The sequence below is a fragment of the Zeus faber genome (assembly GCF_960531495.2).
Source record: "Zeus faber genome assembly, chromosome: 2".
Taxonomy (NCBI): domain Eukaryota; kingdom Metazoa; phylum Chordata; class Actinopteri; order Zeiformes; family Zeidae; genus Zeus; species Zeus faber.
Window position 1 is genome coordinate 2,997,875 of NC_137189.1, and position 17,789 is coordinate 3,015,663.

Genomic DNA, 17,789 nt, shown 5'->3' on the forward strand with positions numbered 1-17,789 from the left:
CAAACTGTCCTCTCTACCCAGGGGGAATCTCCATGCGTGTTCCATACGCTCACACAAGCGGGGAGGCATGCTGTGGTTTCTGGTAGCAATGGCACCAGGGCGGATTCGCCTACAAATTGAGTCTCCGGCCACATTTTCTGAGCAGGGAGGCTCTGTGGTCATGTTTGGTGGAATGTTCTGGCCTCACCTGAGGCTTCGGACTCATATTTTTGTTCTGAGTGGACAGGGGGCCTTGGAAAACACTGGAAAAACACACTGGAGGAAGGGAGGGGAAATAAAGACTGTGTGTATCTTGTGTATAATAACCGCACAGCTTTCACTGGCAGGGGACTTAGTTCAGTAAAATGTTTTTTTCGTGCTAAAACTGGAGGTCAAGCAGACGGTTCAGCAGCACAAATTCCCTCTCAGCAGCGGTCCTCTGCGCCTTTCTGCCCCTCACCGCCGAAGCCTGCGGCTGCTGAGGACAAAGGAAAGGATTCCTGTTCCTGCCACTCATTTCGTCAGCGGTGGGGCGGCTGGGACCTCTCCTGGGCCGGAGCCGGGTAGCTCTGGGCCAGCGATATTCTTGAGGGCTATCTGGATCTTGACTACTTGCGATGTGTGGACTGGGTCCGTCGGGGAATGAAATTACTCATCGCACGACTCCTTCTGCTGCCGCTCTAACTTATGGGTCATGGTGTCCTCAATGGGCTCATATAGGCTCAACACCTTCACCAGAGCATCCAGAAGCCTGTTTTTTTCCTTCTCAGATATCTGAGACAGGTTTAGCCATAGGTGGTGCCCTGCATCTTGTTCCGCACCCATCGTGAGGCAGAAGTCGGTGGCCTTGCGCAGTTCCACATACGTCTCAGAGGTGGCCTCCAGCTCCCGGGGAGTGCCACAAGATGACCTCACCTCCTTGGTCAAATCCCCCAGCACAGGAAGGGGACGTTGGCCAGGAGGCTGATCCCCAGCTTCTGTCAAATGCTCCCCTCCAGCATGGAGGGAGCAGCTGATTCGGGGTCTACCCAAGGGATCCCCCTGGGAGGGTTTGTGAGCAGCACCATGTGCCTCCTCACCTGGCTCTTCTCCTTCCCCCTCCTCCTCCTCAGCGTTCCACTGGGCTGTAGTGGAAGTCGCATCACTCCTGGTGCTACTCCTGGTCCTGCCAACTCCTCCTGGCATGGAGGAGTTGGCCGGACCTAACCCTGACACAGATTCTGAGGTCAAGAAAGGCGGGGGAGCATGGCCTAGAAACAAGGCCAGAGGACAGGAGCGCTGATTCCACCTCTTTGCCCTCCCCCAAAATGCTCGTAAGCCTTTTGAATATATGGCGACGAAGGTTGAGACTTTGTTGGTGTAAAAGGGCTTTCAGCTTTATTCAATGGAGCTGTCTGGAGACAGCTTAATGCATAGTAAGAACTCAAGTTCGAAATGAAGTAAAACCAAGTCAAGATATGTTAACTTCACCCTAGGTAATTTCAATAATTACATTTGTTTTTAGTCTCCAATGTGAAGAATTAAAGACCAAACTTATCTGGAAAGTTATCTGAAATTTCAATTTTGTTTGTTCATGTGAAACAATGTTCACATGCTCTGTGGTCTCAGAAGTGTAGTATGTAGTAAATTTACCATTATTTGATATTTCTTTGGCTTGTACAGATCATAAATTTACACTTTTTAGTGGGACTAATTAAAGTCTCCGATTGACAAACACTTACAGTTGGGACATAATAGTATTATTGATAGTCCTAGATAACGATTTCGACCAATAGCAGAGGGCTGCAGCGGTCCAGCTGCTCTCCATGCCGGCTTGTCAGCTCGGCACCTGCTATGTGTGACTCAGAATAAGTGCACCAGAAGGACGCAGATGAAGTGATTCCTCATGGCGAGGTCAGAAAGGGATGTGCAACAGAGATTAATAAGGGTTGAGACTAGAGGAACCACAAACATTTTATTGTGCTGCTGAAATTAATCTACCTCGGAGTTGTAAAGAAGTCAGAGATAGTAACTATTCCCAGCTTACAGATGCAAGGGTTTTGGGTACTCTAAAGACTTTCTTTCTCAATCTGAAGCTCTTGTTTGTGTGAACAGTTAATTATTTAGGCAAGGGAGATTTAAATAAAATATTTGGATATAATTTACTTTACGATGACTTTTTCAATGACTCTCTGTATTTTTGTTCCCAAGGCTATTGTTTCTGGTAACAGGAACAACGCCTTGCTGCAGAACCTGTCCCCAGACACCCCGTACAACATCACTGTGGAAGCCGTCTACGAAGAGGGTCCAGGCGGCTCCCTGAACGGAAACGGAAGAACAGGTGACACAGTTGTTCAGTGATAGCCAACCTTTATGTACACATGCTGTACAGTATCTCTGGCATACTACTGATTACACCAAACATACCAGTGATTACACCAAAGTAGTGGTTAGTGTGTCCGAAACCACAGTGTAATCAAGTAGTATGTGAAAAGTACCAGGACGACATACTACAACCAGTGGAATATTGTAGAATGCAAACAATGCACACTACCCTGGCACATGTGTCCCACAAGACACCAGTAAATGTTTCTCTGCAGTGTCGTCATCACCCCTTAACGTGCTGACCGGAAGTGTAGCGGCTATATGACAATGTAATATGTCTGAGAAGCCTGTTATTTTTACTTGCATCATAAAGAATGCTGGATGTAGTAGGTCGTATGTCAGTGATTTGGAGGGTTTGCTGTGCCCTCAAGAGAAATTTAGCTACTGCAGGACTTAAACCGACTGTCTGTGCCATCACTCATATCATGTTCTTGCAGATAAAACCCAGGGTTTGAACAGTACATGGCTCCATGCAGTCCAGCTGATTCCAATATCCAGAGAAGAATTTTCACTGTGGAAATAAAAAGACAAATAGACCTTCTTAAGTCAACGCTGCCAGTTAGTTTGAAGAGTTTAAAGCACTGGGAATTCACAGTAGGCCAACTGGGAGAGTTCAGTGACTGGAGCGCATTATCCCGAGTTACACAAACAATAGAAACGTTCTGAGGCTTGGCATTGAAGAAGGCGGGCGCTCCTCCAAGGGGAAGCTCAGACCCAAGCAGCTACCAAATGTTGCCCAGCTCCCTTACCAAGATACTGGAGAACCTTCACACTTATTATGCATCATGTCGTTCGTAAACAAAGAAAAATAAAAATAAAAATAAAAAAAACAAGTTTTTAATCCAAAAAATCTTTGTTGAAACGAAGAAGTGAGACAGTTATTTCAAGATGTATTTTGATAAAAAGGCACGAAAGAAAGATAATTGAACATTGCTGTAGGGTAGAATATTCCAGAAACAACCCAAAAAAATGGAATCACTTGCCACCTGGCAATATCTTTTTTCACACTTTAGGGGAAAATAATAAACTTTATGACTGAGAAAAACATTTAAGACTCTGGCGCTCATTCAGAAAATGTTCCCACTTGGCGCCCTAACGTTTGGATTTTGGGCGTTGGGATTTACCGGTGTGTGTCTGAGTGTGTGTTGACAAGTATCTCTTCCCCACGTCATTCACAGTGGGTTTGCTGGAGCCCAGGAACCTGCGTGTGTCAGACGAGTGGTACACCCGCTTCCGCGTGGCCTGGGACCCTGTGCAGGCCCCCGTCCTCGGTTACAAGCTGGTTTACTCCCCTGCAGGTGAGCTCACTGCACATCGAAATTCAAGGGTCAAGTGAAGTTTAATTCTATAGCCCTTTATCACAATACAGAGTCAAGGAGCTTTACAAACCCAGATCTCATAGAAATCAATGGGATCCCCAAGTCTTAGCCTCCACTCGGACAAGGAAAAGCTCCCAGAAAACCAACTGAAAATCCTGAAGACCTGAGAAGAGCTCACAAAGGGAGAAATCCCCCATTCAGGACGGCCAGGCTGCAATGGATGCCGAGTGGGCAACATTAGCTTTATTATATAGTCTTATTAGTCTTAGGTCATAAACTACATAAATAGCAATGTTTAGATGCAATATGCAATCAGAAATTAGTTTTATTGTGTTATCAGTGGAGACCACCAATCTTTAAATCCAGCCAGTCCACAAAAAACCCTGTTCAAATATGTACAGTAATAAATCTAAAGTAAAGCAGATTTCCGGCTCTTCACAACAGCACACTGTCTCTAGGCTGCTTCATCTTCATCTTCATCATTCTTAGTTTGCTATAAGGTTTTAGGGTTTAGGTTATTTTCTATCTAGGACAAATCTTTATGCGTGTTCCCGACAGTGAAATTATTATTTTCATGTGACCACGTAAGAACAATAAGGGATGACCCATCCTTTTTGTGGTACTTTCTCCCTTATGTCTCTTTCTATGTGGTTGTGTCGACAGGGAAGTCGGAAACCCTGGACGTGTTTGTGGGGGACATCACCTCTTACACTCTGCAGAACCTTCAGCCCGGCACCACGTACGATGTCAAGGTTTCTGCCCAGTACAGTGGGGGCACGAGCGGAGCCCTGACTGGGCAGGGAACAACACGTATGTACTTTCACATGAGGAAAATAGAGAAAGAAAACAAAAATGTTTGTGCATGCATTTTTTTTTGTGCTCAGGGAGGCCCTGGAATTATTTAATCTAAGTTCAGTGACCTTCAGTAGTATGTAAACATCACTAGTAAATATTTGTTATAGAAATTCTATTTATGTTTAGAAATAGTAATGGAATTCTTGCTGTATATTGCAAACAAGAAGATCCGATTTAAGGGGCACTGTTACTGTACTGAAAGTTTATTTCTGGATTTGAAATTTCTCTTGTATTCTCTGTTTTTATTCTGTCTCCAGTCTTCCTGAATGTGACCAACCTGGAAACTGAATTTATTGGCCATGACAAGTACTGCATCAAGTGGACTCCTCACAGAGCCGCCACGTATTACAGAGTCATGCTCAACCCTGCAGACCGTAAGTTGGATTCAGCAGAATATGCTCCTTGTTCATACTTTCATCCTGTTAAATACATCGGCAAAGAGGTTGGATTGGTGGAGATTTTGTGTTACAAAAAGGCTGTGCTCTTGAGTCTGCGGAGCCGTGGGGAGAATGGGCATGGGGATCAGCCCCCTGCTACCGGTGTAGGTACCAGATGGGCGTGGCCTGGCAGATTGGCTTGCACGCGCAAGTCAGAGGGTGAAACAAACCCCATGGCACAATAAAAGTGAGGGCTGGCGCATGCCGGCTGGGGTGAGGTGGGATCCTGGCCTTGTGGTTGCCAGGTGCACCACTGGCGTGACTCATCCGTGCCATCGGGGGAGCGGCTATATTTTGTATGAGCACTAGTGACGTAGTGCTGTAAAGGGTAACGCACTTTTCCCGTGGTTTCGTACCCAAACACAGAAATTAAAAGTGCAAGAAATGGTGTTTGAGGGGTGGATGGGAATGAAAAAGGTGCCATTCTCCGTATAGCAAGTCAGTGTACCATCAAAATTATTTGCAAGCTGTTATTTTAAGGTATAAAACATACTAAAGCCGCTTTCACACATGAACTCCAGGCAATGTCCGGATAACCAGTCTGGACATTGTCTGGAGTTGGCCTTCAAGATATGTGGCACACAACCCTGTCTGACGCGTTTACACCACCTGGTTGGCCTTCAAGACATGTGGCACACAACCGTGTCTGAGGCATTTACACTACCTGGAAATACTCCCCTAAACCAAAAGTTTGGTTTAGGGGACGCAGCCTGGGTAGAGTGTGCAGGAGGCAGGACGTGACGCAATGACGCTGCAGAGTTTTAGCACACCCAAGATGGCGGACGAGTCTACAGACGTATCTTTTTTTTGCGTTGATACTCCATGTATTTGGGCGTATCCGCAATATAAATGAAAGAGTGGAAACAAATATAAAGGAAAGCAGAAAGGAGTACGAAGCAGCTACGCTCTGTGCACGAAGATCAAACTGGCGCATGATAGAGACATCATCAACACGCGACACACCCCCTCGGTCGCTGTGAATGCTCCGGACAAATACCTGCTCTGTTCACACATACCGCTCAATCGCACATTACACAGGCTTTGTTCTGGGGTACTGGCTTGGTAGACTCTTCTCGTCGACTAATGTTTGTTCAACTATTTGGGGGTAGCCCTACTTTAATTAACCTTAAAACCCATGCCTAATATTGACCTTATACCATTTCTTACCTTATAGCAAACAGGATAATCTTAGTTATAGATTTCTAACCTTAGTGCTAAACTTAACCATTTTTGACCTAATACCTTAACATAACCATTTCTAACCTTCTACCTAAATTCTCGAAGCAACTTCCTAAACCCAAATGACTAAATCCTAGGATTGCTACTGCTCTTAACCATTGAAATTACTGTAACACCTCAAACACATCTGCTTCTAACCTTTGGCTGGCAAGGCCAAATGCAGAACAAGCTCAATTGAGAGAAACCAAATCCCAGTCACTATAGGTGCGTCTTCAACCACACTGGGTTGGAAACGCTCCCCTTCCTACGGATCAGCAAAGCATTGTTGGAGGGCAGCAGTTGTTCTAATAGGAATGTTGTTACGGGAACAACAAGAGATGTCGATCCAGGTCCATGTCCTACTTGTGTAAATCACGCTGTGAGACGTTCATAGGAGGTGACGTGTTTGATACGATGCACGTTCTAATTTGTGAGCTCTGCGGCAGATGTTAAATGGAAATTCTCCGAGTGATGCAGTTGGAGATGTTGGAGATTCTTGATTATTGGTATCAGGCGCGGCCTTGACGGAACAGTTCAGCAGACTGGAACGGTTTCAAGGTTTGGCATTCAGTTTCACGTCTAGACTTTTCCACGGCCGCTGTTTATCTGCTCTCCTCTTCCTTGTGATAATTTCTTGAATCTGGATGCGCACTCTGGCCACATTTGAAAGCGTGGATCTCGACCACCGAGTTTCAATTGTTTCTCTGTCTGAAAGGATTACGGTACATCCTTTTTTTTAATTGCAGCTTGGTCTTTAATTCCCATCTGGTTTGTACTGGAACGTCAACGCCGGCTAGAACTTAAAGGAACTGGATAAGTCAGAAGCGCTGTGGACATTTATATATCGAAATGCTAGTCATTAGACATCTCCTGCTTTGATAAACGCAGTCTGCTCACGTGAGACAGATTGCTGCGAAAGTGATACCAGAGGATCTACAAGAGAGACATCAGCCTGAGAATCCAGTGGCCTCCTCCGTAAGAGCAGCAGGCTGCTCTGGAGTCAACAAATAGGTCGACTGTTTGGTCTCAAGCTGAAATGCAAACAGTTTTTGAAGATGGTGGTGGGATGAGGAAGTGGAAAAGGACCAAGTGTGAAACAAGAGGAGGCATGCTGCCTTACAAGGCCACGGGATGAATCTGTCAATATTTACTACACATTTAAAATGTTTACATGCTAATGCACACCACGCAGAGGGGAAACGTTTCAATATTCTAAAAAACTCAAAAAAACTCTAAATCTAATTAATGTCTCAAATCTATCATTGGAGTTTTCTGTACAATCCACATGTATCTTGTGTTTGATAAACGATGGCCACTGTCTTGGAGCAGGTTTGACTCAAAGGTTTTTTTTTTTCCTTTCTTCCGAAAATGTTGACTCCATAAATTAACCTTGATCATAAAATGTTGACCTTACAAGGGAGATATTTTGAAGTGATTGTGAAGGATGAAGAAATCTTGTTCTTTGAGTGGTTCACACGGAGACTGGACTGTTTGAAACACAGCAAACAGCCGTGACAGCTGTCTCAACAGCAAAAAGGCTGTGCGTTTGTTTGTGCTGGTGTTTAAAACATAAATAGGAAGCTCCTTCAGAGATATGTCACTGCATAGCAGCGCGTTAACGTCAACATGTCAGGAGAACGGCTCTGAGTGATTCAGTAGTGCTTCGGTTACTCCCTCGAAGACATATCGTTGCTGTTAAGGCTTGTCATCCGACTGTTTTGACGGATGTGTATGCAGACCTCTCTTTAAAGTGAAAATCCATAAGATTTTTGTAAAAAATGCTATATTTAATGTTGATTCAGTTTTTTTTAGCCGTGACTTCATAAAAAACAGCCTTTCAATGTGTTTGTGTTATGCATTTGCTCCTCTGCCTCCTATCTTATCAATTGCCACTTAAATGATGAATGAGACAAAAGAATGAATTTGTTACTTTTAATTGTAAATTGTAGTGCATCAATAATCACATTATAACATTTGATTAAATCCGTGTTAAAAATGTGATTTAAATGTTCTTAATCGCCACTCCGCGTATGTTTATTATTAAATTAATGTGATGTTGCATCCACTCTGCAATCAGTGTCATTTATAATCATTTACTATTAAGTTACAAAGAAACATAATAATTAATTTGTTGTCACTTAATAAATAATTATTTACTAATATAGCATGTCACATCTCACTGTCCCTGTTTGATTCCACTGTAGCCGCCAGTAGGGGCAAACAGGAGATCACCTTCCCAGCGAGTCACCCCAGGTACTGCTTCGAAGGTCTGTCCCCCGACGCCCTCTACACCACCACCGTCTTCGTCCAAACGCCCAACCTTGAGGGCCCGGGAGTGAGCGGCTCTGAGAGAACCTGTAAGTTTCAAGCATCCATTGTTACTGTTTGTGTCAGTGACTGTTTCTTTTGTCTGTCTCCATGGCTCACATTATTTTATTTTTCTGTCAAGTGCTGAAACCTACTCCAGTCCCCACCCTCCCACCAACTCCACCACCTCCACCAACCATCCCTCCTGCATGGGCTGGTGAGCATTCAGGAGCACCCACAATCCTCCGCTGCTAGTTGGTGTAGATAGGTTGAGAGATGTATTTAATACTTACGAATATGTGTAGGATTGCAATCAGACAATGCTTGGCCACATGAACATACAGGTGTATGCACCCAAGGGATTCAATCTTGTTTTTGCCAGACGGAAATATGTTTCTGAATATATACACCGAAGATTAATACCAGGTGTACCTGGATATGCGATGGATTATAAAACCAGGTGTAAAGAGATTCAAAATTACCTGAAATAGTTATGTACAATTCTCTTCCAATGCACTAATTTCCAATTTAGATTGTAACCAGCGTAAATTAAATAAATTGAGTCTATCTTGTCTCTCCACATAGAAAAAGGCTAAATTCAGCATTCAGCATTGTATCCAGGACGTTCACACAAACCTCCCCTGGATCAGAGTTGAGGCAGCATCCAACTAATGCACGCCACATGTGCAGTCGGCCCTTTGGGGCCTTTCATCGAGAAAGCTCCCATTTAGATCTAACAAGTTAGGTGTTAAAAAGGAAGAGTAACCAGCCCAGAGACTCTGGTTCCTCTGCTATTAGGGATTAAAGATTACAAGTTATGCTCTATCACATGAGGCAAAGATTATTCTCAACCTTTGGCCGATTTGTTTTAGTCGGAGAGAAAGCCGTTAAAGTCAGCTCTCTTCTCTTTCAGCCCTTCTGGTGACCAAATGTTCCTTGTTTTGAATATCTCCAAGGACTTTTCCATCAGTTAAACTGATAATTAAAGTGTGTAGCCCCATTGCGTCATTTTTATCAATCAATTGGTTTTGTCGATTTCAGTGGATGTCATAAGTCGAACTAGAAAATAGTAATTATGTCTTGTTTTGGTGCTTAATGGTTCTTCTATTTGGAACAGCACTGCGAAGGCTATCTCCTTGAGCTGATTTTTTAAATTTTTATTTAATTGAATCTTTAATCAGTATGCAAAGGTGCCAAAGCAGACGTGGTGTTTCTCATCGATGGGTCCTGGAGCATCGGCGAGTTGAGCTTCCGCAAAGTAGTGCACTTTGTCTCAAACATTACTGGGGCCTTCGATGTCATTGGACCCTCAGGAATGCAGGTTTGTAGCCAAAGAGTTCACCGAGTCATCTGCAAAAGTATGATCACGACACTTGATGATTTGGTGATGCATAGCGTGTATCAAAATATATTGTCCAGACCATAAAAACTTGTTTAAGCTAGCCGGGCAGTCTCCAACCCATTGCTTGTTTGTCGCTGTGTCTTTGGAAACAGGTGTCATTTGTGCAGTACAGCGACAGCGCTAAGACCGAGTTCAGGCTGAACGCCTACAAGGACAAGGGCACGGCACTCTCAGCTTACCAGCTGTTACCCTACCGAGGAGGAAACACCAAAACAGGTATAGACCACGTCTGGGTCATTTCAGTAATGTTTACTTCTGTTGTAAAATATGAAAATGTTTATAGATCACAGTTCAGCTGTGTTTAACAAAGTCAAATGTTTGGCCCCGAGAAAATCTTGCCCTGAGTAAAATCAAACCGATGAACCCTGGTTCAAAGTGTTGGGCCTGTGCCCAGGTTCAGGTTTGTGACGCTAACCTTCTTCTGACCAGGAGTGGCGCTGCAGCACACGTATGAGAAGGCCTTCTCCATCGAGAACGGAATGAGGAGGAATGTCCCAAAGGTCGTCGTGGCGATCACAGATGGACGCTCTCAGGATGAGGTGAAGAGGAGCGCTGCCAAGCTGCGGCATGCAGGTAAGGATGATGTCAAGTTTCAGTTAAAGTGAATTTTATTTGAGGTGTGATTTCACTCACCGCGGCCCCAACTTGCTTCACATTAAAAGGCAATAAGATAGATATACGAGTCAAAAGATAAACATATACTCAGAAATACGTACAAGAAAATATATTAAAATGCATAACAGATATACTTTACACACATAGATGATGCATGTGCATAAACACAGGAATAAAATGAGATTAGCAGCTCAGGTTATTGCATCATGATGCAATAAATAAAGAAAGTAAAGAAAGCTGTAATAATATGAAAAAAGATAAGTGCGTCAACTGTTTAGCACCTGACGCATTTCTATACACGCAACCATGCTGGCATGCTCTATTCTGTTGTATTTTCATCATCATTCATGGAACATAATGTTGTATGGTGGACCATAGCAAGCAGGGCAAAAAGGGCTCAATTCCAAGTAATTATGAGAAATATAGGGCTGGGCCAGTTATTTCATAATCGGTTATCAATGGTCACTGACACGCAAAAATCCCGTCATAATCGCAGTTGTTAATGTTTTTCTAAAATGTATAAAATAATCAACCTTTCCTATTATACATAAATAGTTTCATGTGTGCTTAATCACTACACGATCCCTCTAAAACAAAGCCAACAATACTTCTCCCTGCAACATTTGCGTCTCTGAAGTGAGCTGTCTTTGACAACATGACAGCATCAGCCTCTAGTGTGATGTATAACATACAGTTGAGGAGAATCACACTGATTTAATAAACATATTATTTAAGATGATACAATTATTTAAAATGATTAAATTTAATAAACGCTGTGGGTGAGGACGGTGCTGATTTGCTGACAGTGGAGCTGTGAGTGGCCGGTGGTGCGCCGTCACCGGAGCGCACCGTACCTTATCTGTAACAGTTATCTCATGCCCATTCTACCCATTGCCCATTCCGTCTCCATGCTCCAGGCACTGATGGGACTTAACAAGTTTGACAAGTTCCAGGGATTATAGAGAAATATCTGCAGCCCTAATAGGCGCACCTCCGAAATTGAGTTTTATTTCCTGTGACTAACCGACCAATGAAAAACCCGGTCATCAAAACATCATAGCCCTGTCCTGGCATGCCGGCTGTGCCGGCTGTGCCATTTCACCTCTGTGACTACCTCCGCTGCTAGCTCAGAGGCAGATCAACAATGCCCCCCATTCCATGTTCGTACCTTTTACACAGAACGGCGAGTATAATGGTGGAATAATGGTGCAACATTCCCACCTTGAGCAGGCTGTATAAAAGGGGCTTATGTAACAATAATGATAATAATAATAATAATAATAATAATAGTAATATCTTTATGATCATTAAAGCAACAACTAGGCTACTATTACTACTACTACAACTACTACTACTAATACTACTACTGCTACTACTACTACTACTACTAATAATAATAATAATATTAATAATAATAATATATCCGATCAGGTTTTTATCACCACTGGAAACATAGTCCCAGTCCCCCCGCTCGTGCCTAAAACTGGAGAAGGTGAACATGCTCGTCTTCTTGGCACGGAACCTCAGCAAAGTCAACTGAAAGTCAAACAGGCCAGACATTTTAATTTATTGTTTGCTTGTCTGTTTATTTAACAGGGACAAGCAGAATAAACTGGGACTGTCCCAGAAAAGTGGATTTTGGCCCAATCCCTTTCGTTTTATTTATTTAACACTACCATACTTAAATGTTATATTGTTTCACATTTAATATCTGAGAATGTTAAGAAAGGCAATTACATTTTATTTGACTTAATTCAACCATTGCAAGTCCAAAAGACACCCGACGAAACACCCCCACCCCCCATTGACTTGATTATTGGGTGACGATCGGTAGCAAAAATTTCATGACCACCCTGGCCCTAATATATAAATGAATCGACTTGTTATGATTTCATCCTATTGAGTGTCTTGTGTGTTCAATGGGGAGGGATTATACAGAGAATTTGTGATAATGTGCTGTCTGCCATATTCTATATGTAGTGCTTTCATTACATGTTCAAAGTGGAACCATGTGTGGAAGACTTGTCTGTACAGTATAGGTCCATGTGGTGTGTGTGTGTATGTAAACAGTTCCCACCCCAAGGTTGTGTCCCTGTGCTGACATTGACTCATTAAAATAAGTTAAGATATGGAAGGCAATTCCCTCATCAGTTCCCTATAGAAGTAGAGTAGAGGTACAGTATGGTAGAGTTTGAGTAGAGGTAAAATCATTTAGTTGTTATTATATCAATGTGAAAAAATATATATTTGTTAAAATGTTGCCGAATAGCACTTATTATGCATAAGCATTGTGGGTGTGTGTGTTTTCTCCAGGTTACACTGTGTTTGTGGTGGGCGTCGCTGATGTGGATTTTGGAGAGCTGCAGAACATCGGAAGCAAACCCAGTGATAGGCACATCTTCGTGGTGGACGACTTTGATGGTTTTGTCACGATCAAGGAAAACCTGATTACGTTTATTTGCGAAACTTCAACATCATGTAAGTTAGAGTGGCTTTACCATTTTTTCAGCTTTTTTTCATTGTCGATTAGCATGTAAATAAATATTTACTTTTCCAACTGATTTTCACAGCTTGTCCCCTGATTTACTTGAATGGCTTTACTTCACCTGGTATGTAAAATTCCAATGATGCTTTACTTTATCCATAGGAATATATTACGTTGAATTATCGCTGTGCACATAACAAAGATGTGCAATTTGTAGGCATTATAGTTTAAACATTTAAAATTATGTAAAAACAAAATCTCTCAATACCTGAAAAATGTAAGGTGAATGTGCCATGCTGTCAAACAGGCTTCAGGATGCTTGAGGCCTTCAACCTGACTGAGAAGACCTACAGCTCCATCAAGGGCGTCTCCATGGAGCCTGGCTCCTTTAACAGCTTCACATCTTACCGACTTCACAAGAATGCCTTCCTGACCCAGCCTACAACGTAAGTCCCGCACAGAGAATCTCCTCAACTTCTTGTCTCATCTTCTGTCTTTGTGGGTGGTTGTCAGTATTTTTAAAGGGAAACTCCGATAGTTTTTCTTCTTCTTCTTGTTTCGGCTGCTCCCATTAGGGGTCGCCATAGCGGATCATCTGCCTCCAATACCTTCTGTTCTGCGCATCTTACACCAAGGGCCTGCATGTCCTCCCTCACGACATCCATAAACCTTCTCGTTGGCCTTCCTCTTTTCCTCTTGCCTTGCAGCTCCATCCTCAGTATCCTTCTCCCAATGTTACCCTCATCTCTCCTACACACGTGTCCAAACCATCTCAATCTGGCCTCTCTCACTTTTTCACCAAACTGTCCAACCTAAGCTGTCCCTCTAATGTACTCATTCTTAATCCTTTCCATCCGTCACTCCCAATGAAAATCTCAACATCCTCAACTCTGCCACCTCCAGTTCAGCCACCTGCCTTTTTGTCAGTGCCACCGCCTCTAAACCGTACAACATAGCTGTTCTCACTACCGTCCTGTAAACCTTCCCCTTCACTCTTGCTGGAACCCTTCTGTCACAGATCACTCCGGACACTCTTCTCCACCCACTCCACAATGCCTGTACTCTCTTCTTCACCTCTCTCCCGCACTCTCCAGTGCTTTGGATGGTCCACCCCAAGTACTTGAATACTTAAGTACTCATGCAATACGACACTTCCTCTCTCAGCACCCTAAACCTTATTTTTCAACCTGAGTGATGGGTGATGAGGTGCATTGCAGTCTCTGGGGCAGTTGCGACCACTTTCTTCAGTGACCCCAATTGCCCCTTTGTACTATTTATTGAAGCTGTTGTATCAATGGCATAAATGATTGAGAGATAAGGTTTCGGTTGAAACACAGCAGAGTTTTCCTTTCAGTTTATTGGTGTTTTATAGTCTTTATCGAGGATATCTATAAAATGGAGATGGGGGGGATACAGTTTGGTCCATACCAAACCACCAGTACCCACCCAGGTTACTGGTTTTCCCCTGTTTGACGCTGAGAAAGAAGTCACCGGAACAGTTGATGTTTTAGTGTAATGCTTGAGAGAGTCAGGAGGATAGTTGTCAATGACATGACACGTCTTGTCCAGCTATGTCCAAACAGACGGTTGGAGCTTGTTTCAACTTAAAATCTGGGTCAGTGGATTTACAACATCCTGTTAACGGTGAGGTTAGGCCTACCCGGCAGGTCATAACAGAGCGTACTCCATCTTTAAAACACAGTTCCACTTTATCATCAGGCTCTGGCCTAAAGCTGCCCCCCCACTTGCTCGAGTTCACAGCCAATAGCATCATCAAACACACACCTTTAACTGCTGCCCGTGCCGGGATCACATATCCCCCAAGAAAGCTCCAAGAAAGCTCAAAGTCTTTACAGCCCTGGTTACGCCACCTTCTGAGCCACACAAACATCAATATTGAGAAGATGAACTGTGATCGAGAAAGTATGAACAGCACACATTGCCATAAAGATTGCAGAGCTAAATGTTTACAGTCTGTAACATATTGATGTAAAAATAACAATGAACTCATTGTAAACTGTTGCGATGGGATTTGATAATAACAGCTAGATTCACCATTAACTCTGACAACTATCTTGGTCCAAGATGTCCTTTTCTCAGATGCATGTTATAGTTTAAATGATTTAATTGGGTTAATGTGTCAATGTATAATGTATATGTTAATGTATATGTCAGTATATGTTAATGTATTTTAATTTGAGTGAGATTCCTAAAGCCATGCTTCCTTTTACCATTTTGGGGCTGTGATGCCGCTTAGTTACTATATGGCATTTCTTCTATATACTGATGAGTATCTGACAGAGACAAAATCTTATCAAGTGCACACTGCGGCTTGTGCGTATCAAATTGAGGGTCCATGACATGGAAAAAAAGTTGAGAATCACTTGTCTAGAAGATATTGACAGCTACAAAATTCCTCTCTGTGTGTTGTGAACAGGGAGGTACACCCTGACGGTTTGCCGCACTCCTACACAATCCTACTGATGTTCCGCCTCCTCGCTGACTCGCCAGCTGATGCCTTCGACATCTGGCAGGTGTCGAGCAAGGACCACAAGCCAGAGACCGGCGTCACCATCGACCGTAACTATCTCCCTCAGTTTCACCTCAATTTGCTGAAATGTGGCGTGCTCTGTTAGTGGGCGTGGGGGGGACCAGGACACATCATGGGCTGGTGCTAAACCAGAGCATGGGCATATGCCTGGTGAGATTAGCAGCTGGTCTTTATTGTATTTTCTCATGAAAGGAAAAAACACTGTGTATGTGGCTCCAGTGGCCCGAGGCTGATTTGGCCCAATTCGATAAGCACTCTGACTCCTTCACCACAAGCATCCGTTGTCATTGCTCGGTCCAGGCTGTGTCTTGTAAATCTTCCTCTTTGTTTTTTTTGCCTTTCAGCGAGCTTATCTGCCCGACTCCGGAGATAAGTTCCCTAGCAGTGATAGCTGGTTCTGTTTTTAGTTAAAGAATGGTTTTATGACACTGAGTATTCACACAGATAAGAGCAATCTCTGAGCTCTTTCTCTCTCTCTCTCTCTCTCTCTCTCTCCTCTGCCTGCAGCCTCCAGCCAAACCGTGTTGTTTTATAACAAGGACGAGCGTGGAGAGATCCAGAGGGTCACATTCGACAGCGATCCGGTGAAGAGAATCTTCCATGGAAGTTTCCACAAGGTAAACAGTTCATCTAGATCGAACCTAGACTGAACCGAGCCTCACATCAAATGCAGACAAGAGCTCTGATGGAAATAATCACCGGATGTCATGACATTTCACTGCATATATGTATGACCGTATGTATATGTATGTGACAAATAATCTCTTGAACTTGAACTTGAATTTGAACTGGAGTTACCATCAGAAGACTTCAGGTTTGGTCGGGGTGATATTGACAACATAAAATATTCCAATATTACATTTTATTTCATACCTAAATGATCGTTAAATTCATGATATTTTGGCGATGACTGTTGGTGCTTTCAGAAGATATTTATTATTTACACACAATAAATATTTGAGGAACATTGATTAGAAGACCTCAGAGGCACTGATTAGAACAGCAAGAACAGTCTACAAAGTCCATAAAATTGCATTACTTTATTGTAATGGTCCTTAAAGACAACTTGAACTATTTCACATTATTTAAATCCCAGACCATATCTAGTCTCATATCACAATATCAATATTGTAACGATATATCGCCCAGCCCTATTACAGCTGTGCTCTCAAAGCCAAGGAACTGTCCCTATGCTGCACAGTGGGTATAATTGGTGCCAGCGATGAGGAGGGGTTGTGATCGTTCGGTGTACCGCCAGATCATAATGAAGAGTCTGCGCATCATTAAAAGGAACAAACATTAAATATGGATTTTGATGGATAAATCATATCTGAGCTGTGTCACATACATCAAAGTGCTCTCCTTTGTTGCTACTGGACATGTTAATGTTGTATAGATACTGTGGATGCCTGGCATTCCAATGTGTTTTGTATTACAAGCAGCACACCTCTTGTACAGCTACGGACATGTGTTCATAACTCAGAGTTATGTCTACTCCGTCAAGCAAATGGCCTCCAGCCATGGTGGAGGCCATCAATGGAAACTGATGGTGCAGGTTGTTTTATATTGATAACATCCGAATCCTAGCTAGGGATGGGGGCAGCTATCAGTCTTCTGGCCTGCCTGTGTCTTCTGATCTAGAAGTAGACAGTGTGACCTATGCTGAACCCCACCTTTTTATATAATAGAGTTAGTTTGCTGCCAGATGCGAAAAGGGATGTAGCTTCGCTTGCATTTCCAATTGTTGAGCACATACACTGATCTAACAATATGACCTATTTATTTGTTATTTGTTGTTTCAAATTGTGATTCTGATTTAGTGGCATCAATCAGATTGTCTGTGTTTGGTGGATTACAGCACAAGTCCCAGAATTCCATTTGGACTGCAACCACTTTTGGTTTTTTTTACATCCAGGTTGACTTCCATCTTGGCTCGAAGATGGTCACTTTCTCATCTCCAAATTTTGTCTTGTTTTGATTGATTGATTTGGTTATTTTTCTGGGCCACGTGAGGTGGTGGGATATTTTTTCATCCAAGGGTGCTGTCGAAATCCATATCGACATTGCTGACCACAACTAGCGATGCAAGTTTGGCAAATTCATGTGGCGGATCCTGCCACCAACAATGGAAACAATATATAAAGGAGAACAATGCATAATGCAAATACATTGAATGACTATTTTCTAGGGCTGTACCCGACACAAAATTTTGTCAGTCTAATCGCATTTGGCAGTTCAACACGAATATTTGGCTATT

The 17,789-nt window shown here is 43.0% G+C and overlaps 1 protein-coding gene across 3 annotated transcripts in view; it reads left to right on the forward strand.

Moving 5' to 3' along the window:
- col12a1b (collagen, type XII, alpha 1b) overlaps nt 1–17,789 on the forward strand; it is a 120,529-nt gene that overhangs the window by 79,644 nt on the left and 23,096 nt on the right. For all 3 annotated transcript variants that reach the window (XM_080024363.1, XM_080024364.1, XM_080024365.1), the window contains 14 exons: nt 2,170–2,299; nt 3,522–3,641; nt 4,326–4,472; nt 4,775–4,891; nt 8,377–8,529; nt 8,622–8,696; nt 9,661–9,800; nt 9,974–10,097; nt 10,311–10,454; nt 12,810–12,974; nt 13,067–13,105; nt 13,289–13,427; nt 15,419–15,561; nt 16,040–16,149. In XM_080024363.1, the coding sequence (XP_079880489.1) occupies nt 2,170–2,299; nt 3,522–3,641; nt 4,326–4,472; nt 4,775–4,891; nt 8,377–8,529; nt 8,622–8,696; nt 9,661–9,800; nt 9,974–10,097; nt 10,311–10,454; nt 12,810–12,974; nt 13,067–13,105; nt 13,289–13,427; nt 15,419–15,561; nt 16,040–16,149 (1,746 nt within the window). The remainder of the gene's footprint in view (nt 1–2,169; nt 2,300–3,521; nt 3,642–4,325; nt 4,473–4,774; nt 4,892–8,376; nt 8,530–8,621; nt 8,697–9,660; nt 9,801–9,973; nt 10,098–10,310; nt 10,455–12,809; nt 12,975–13,066; nt 13,106–13,288; nt 13,428–15,418; nt 15,562–16,039; nt 16,150–17,789) is intronic.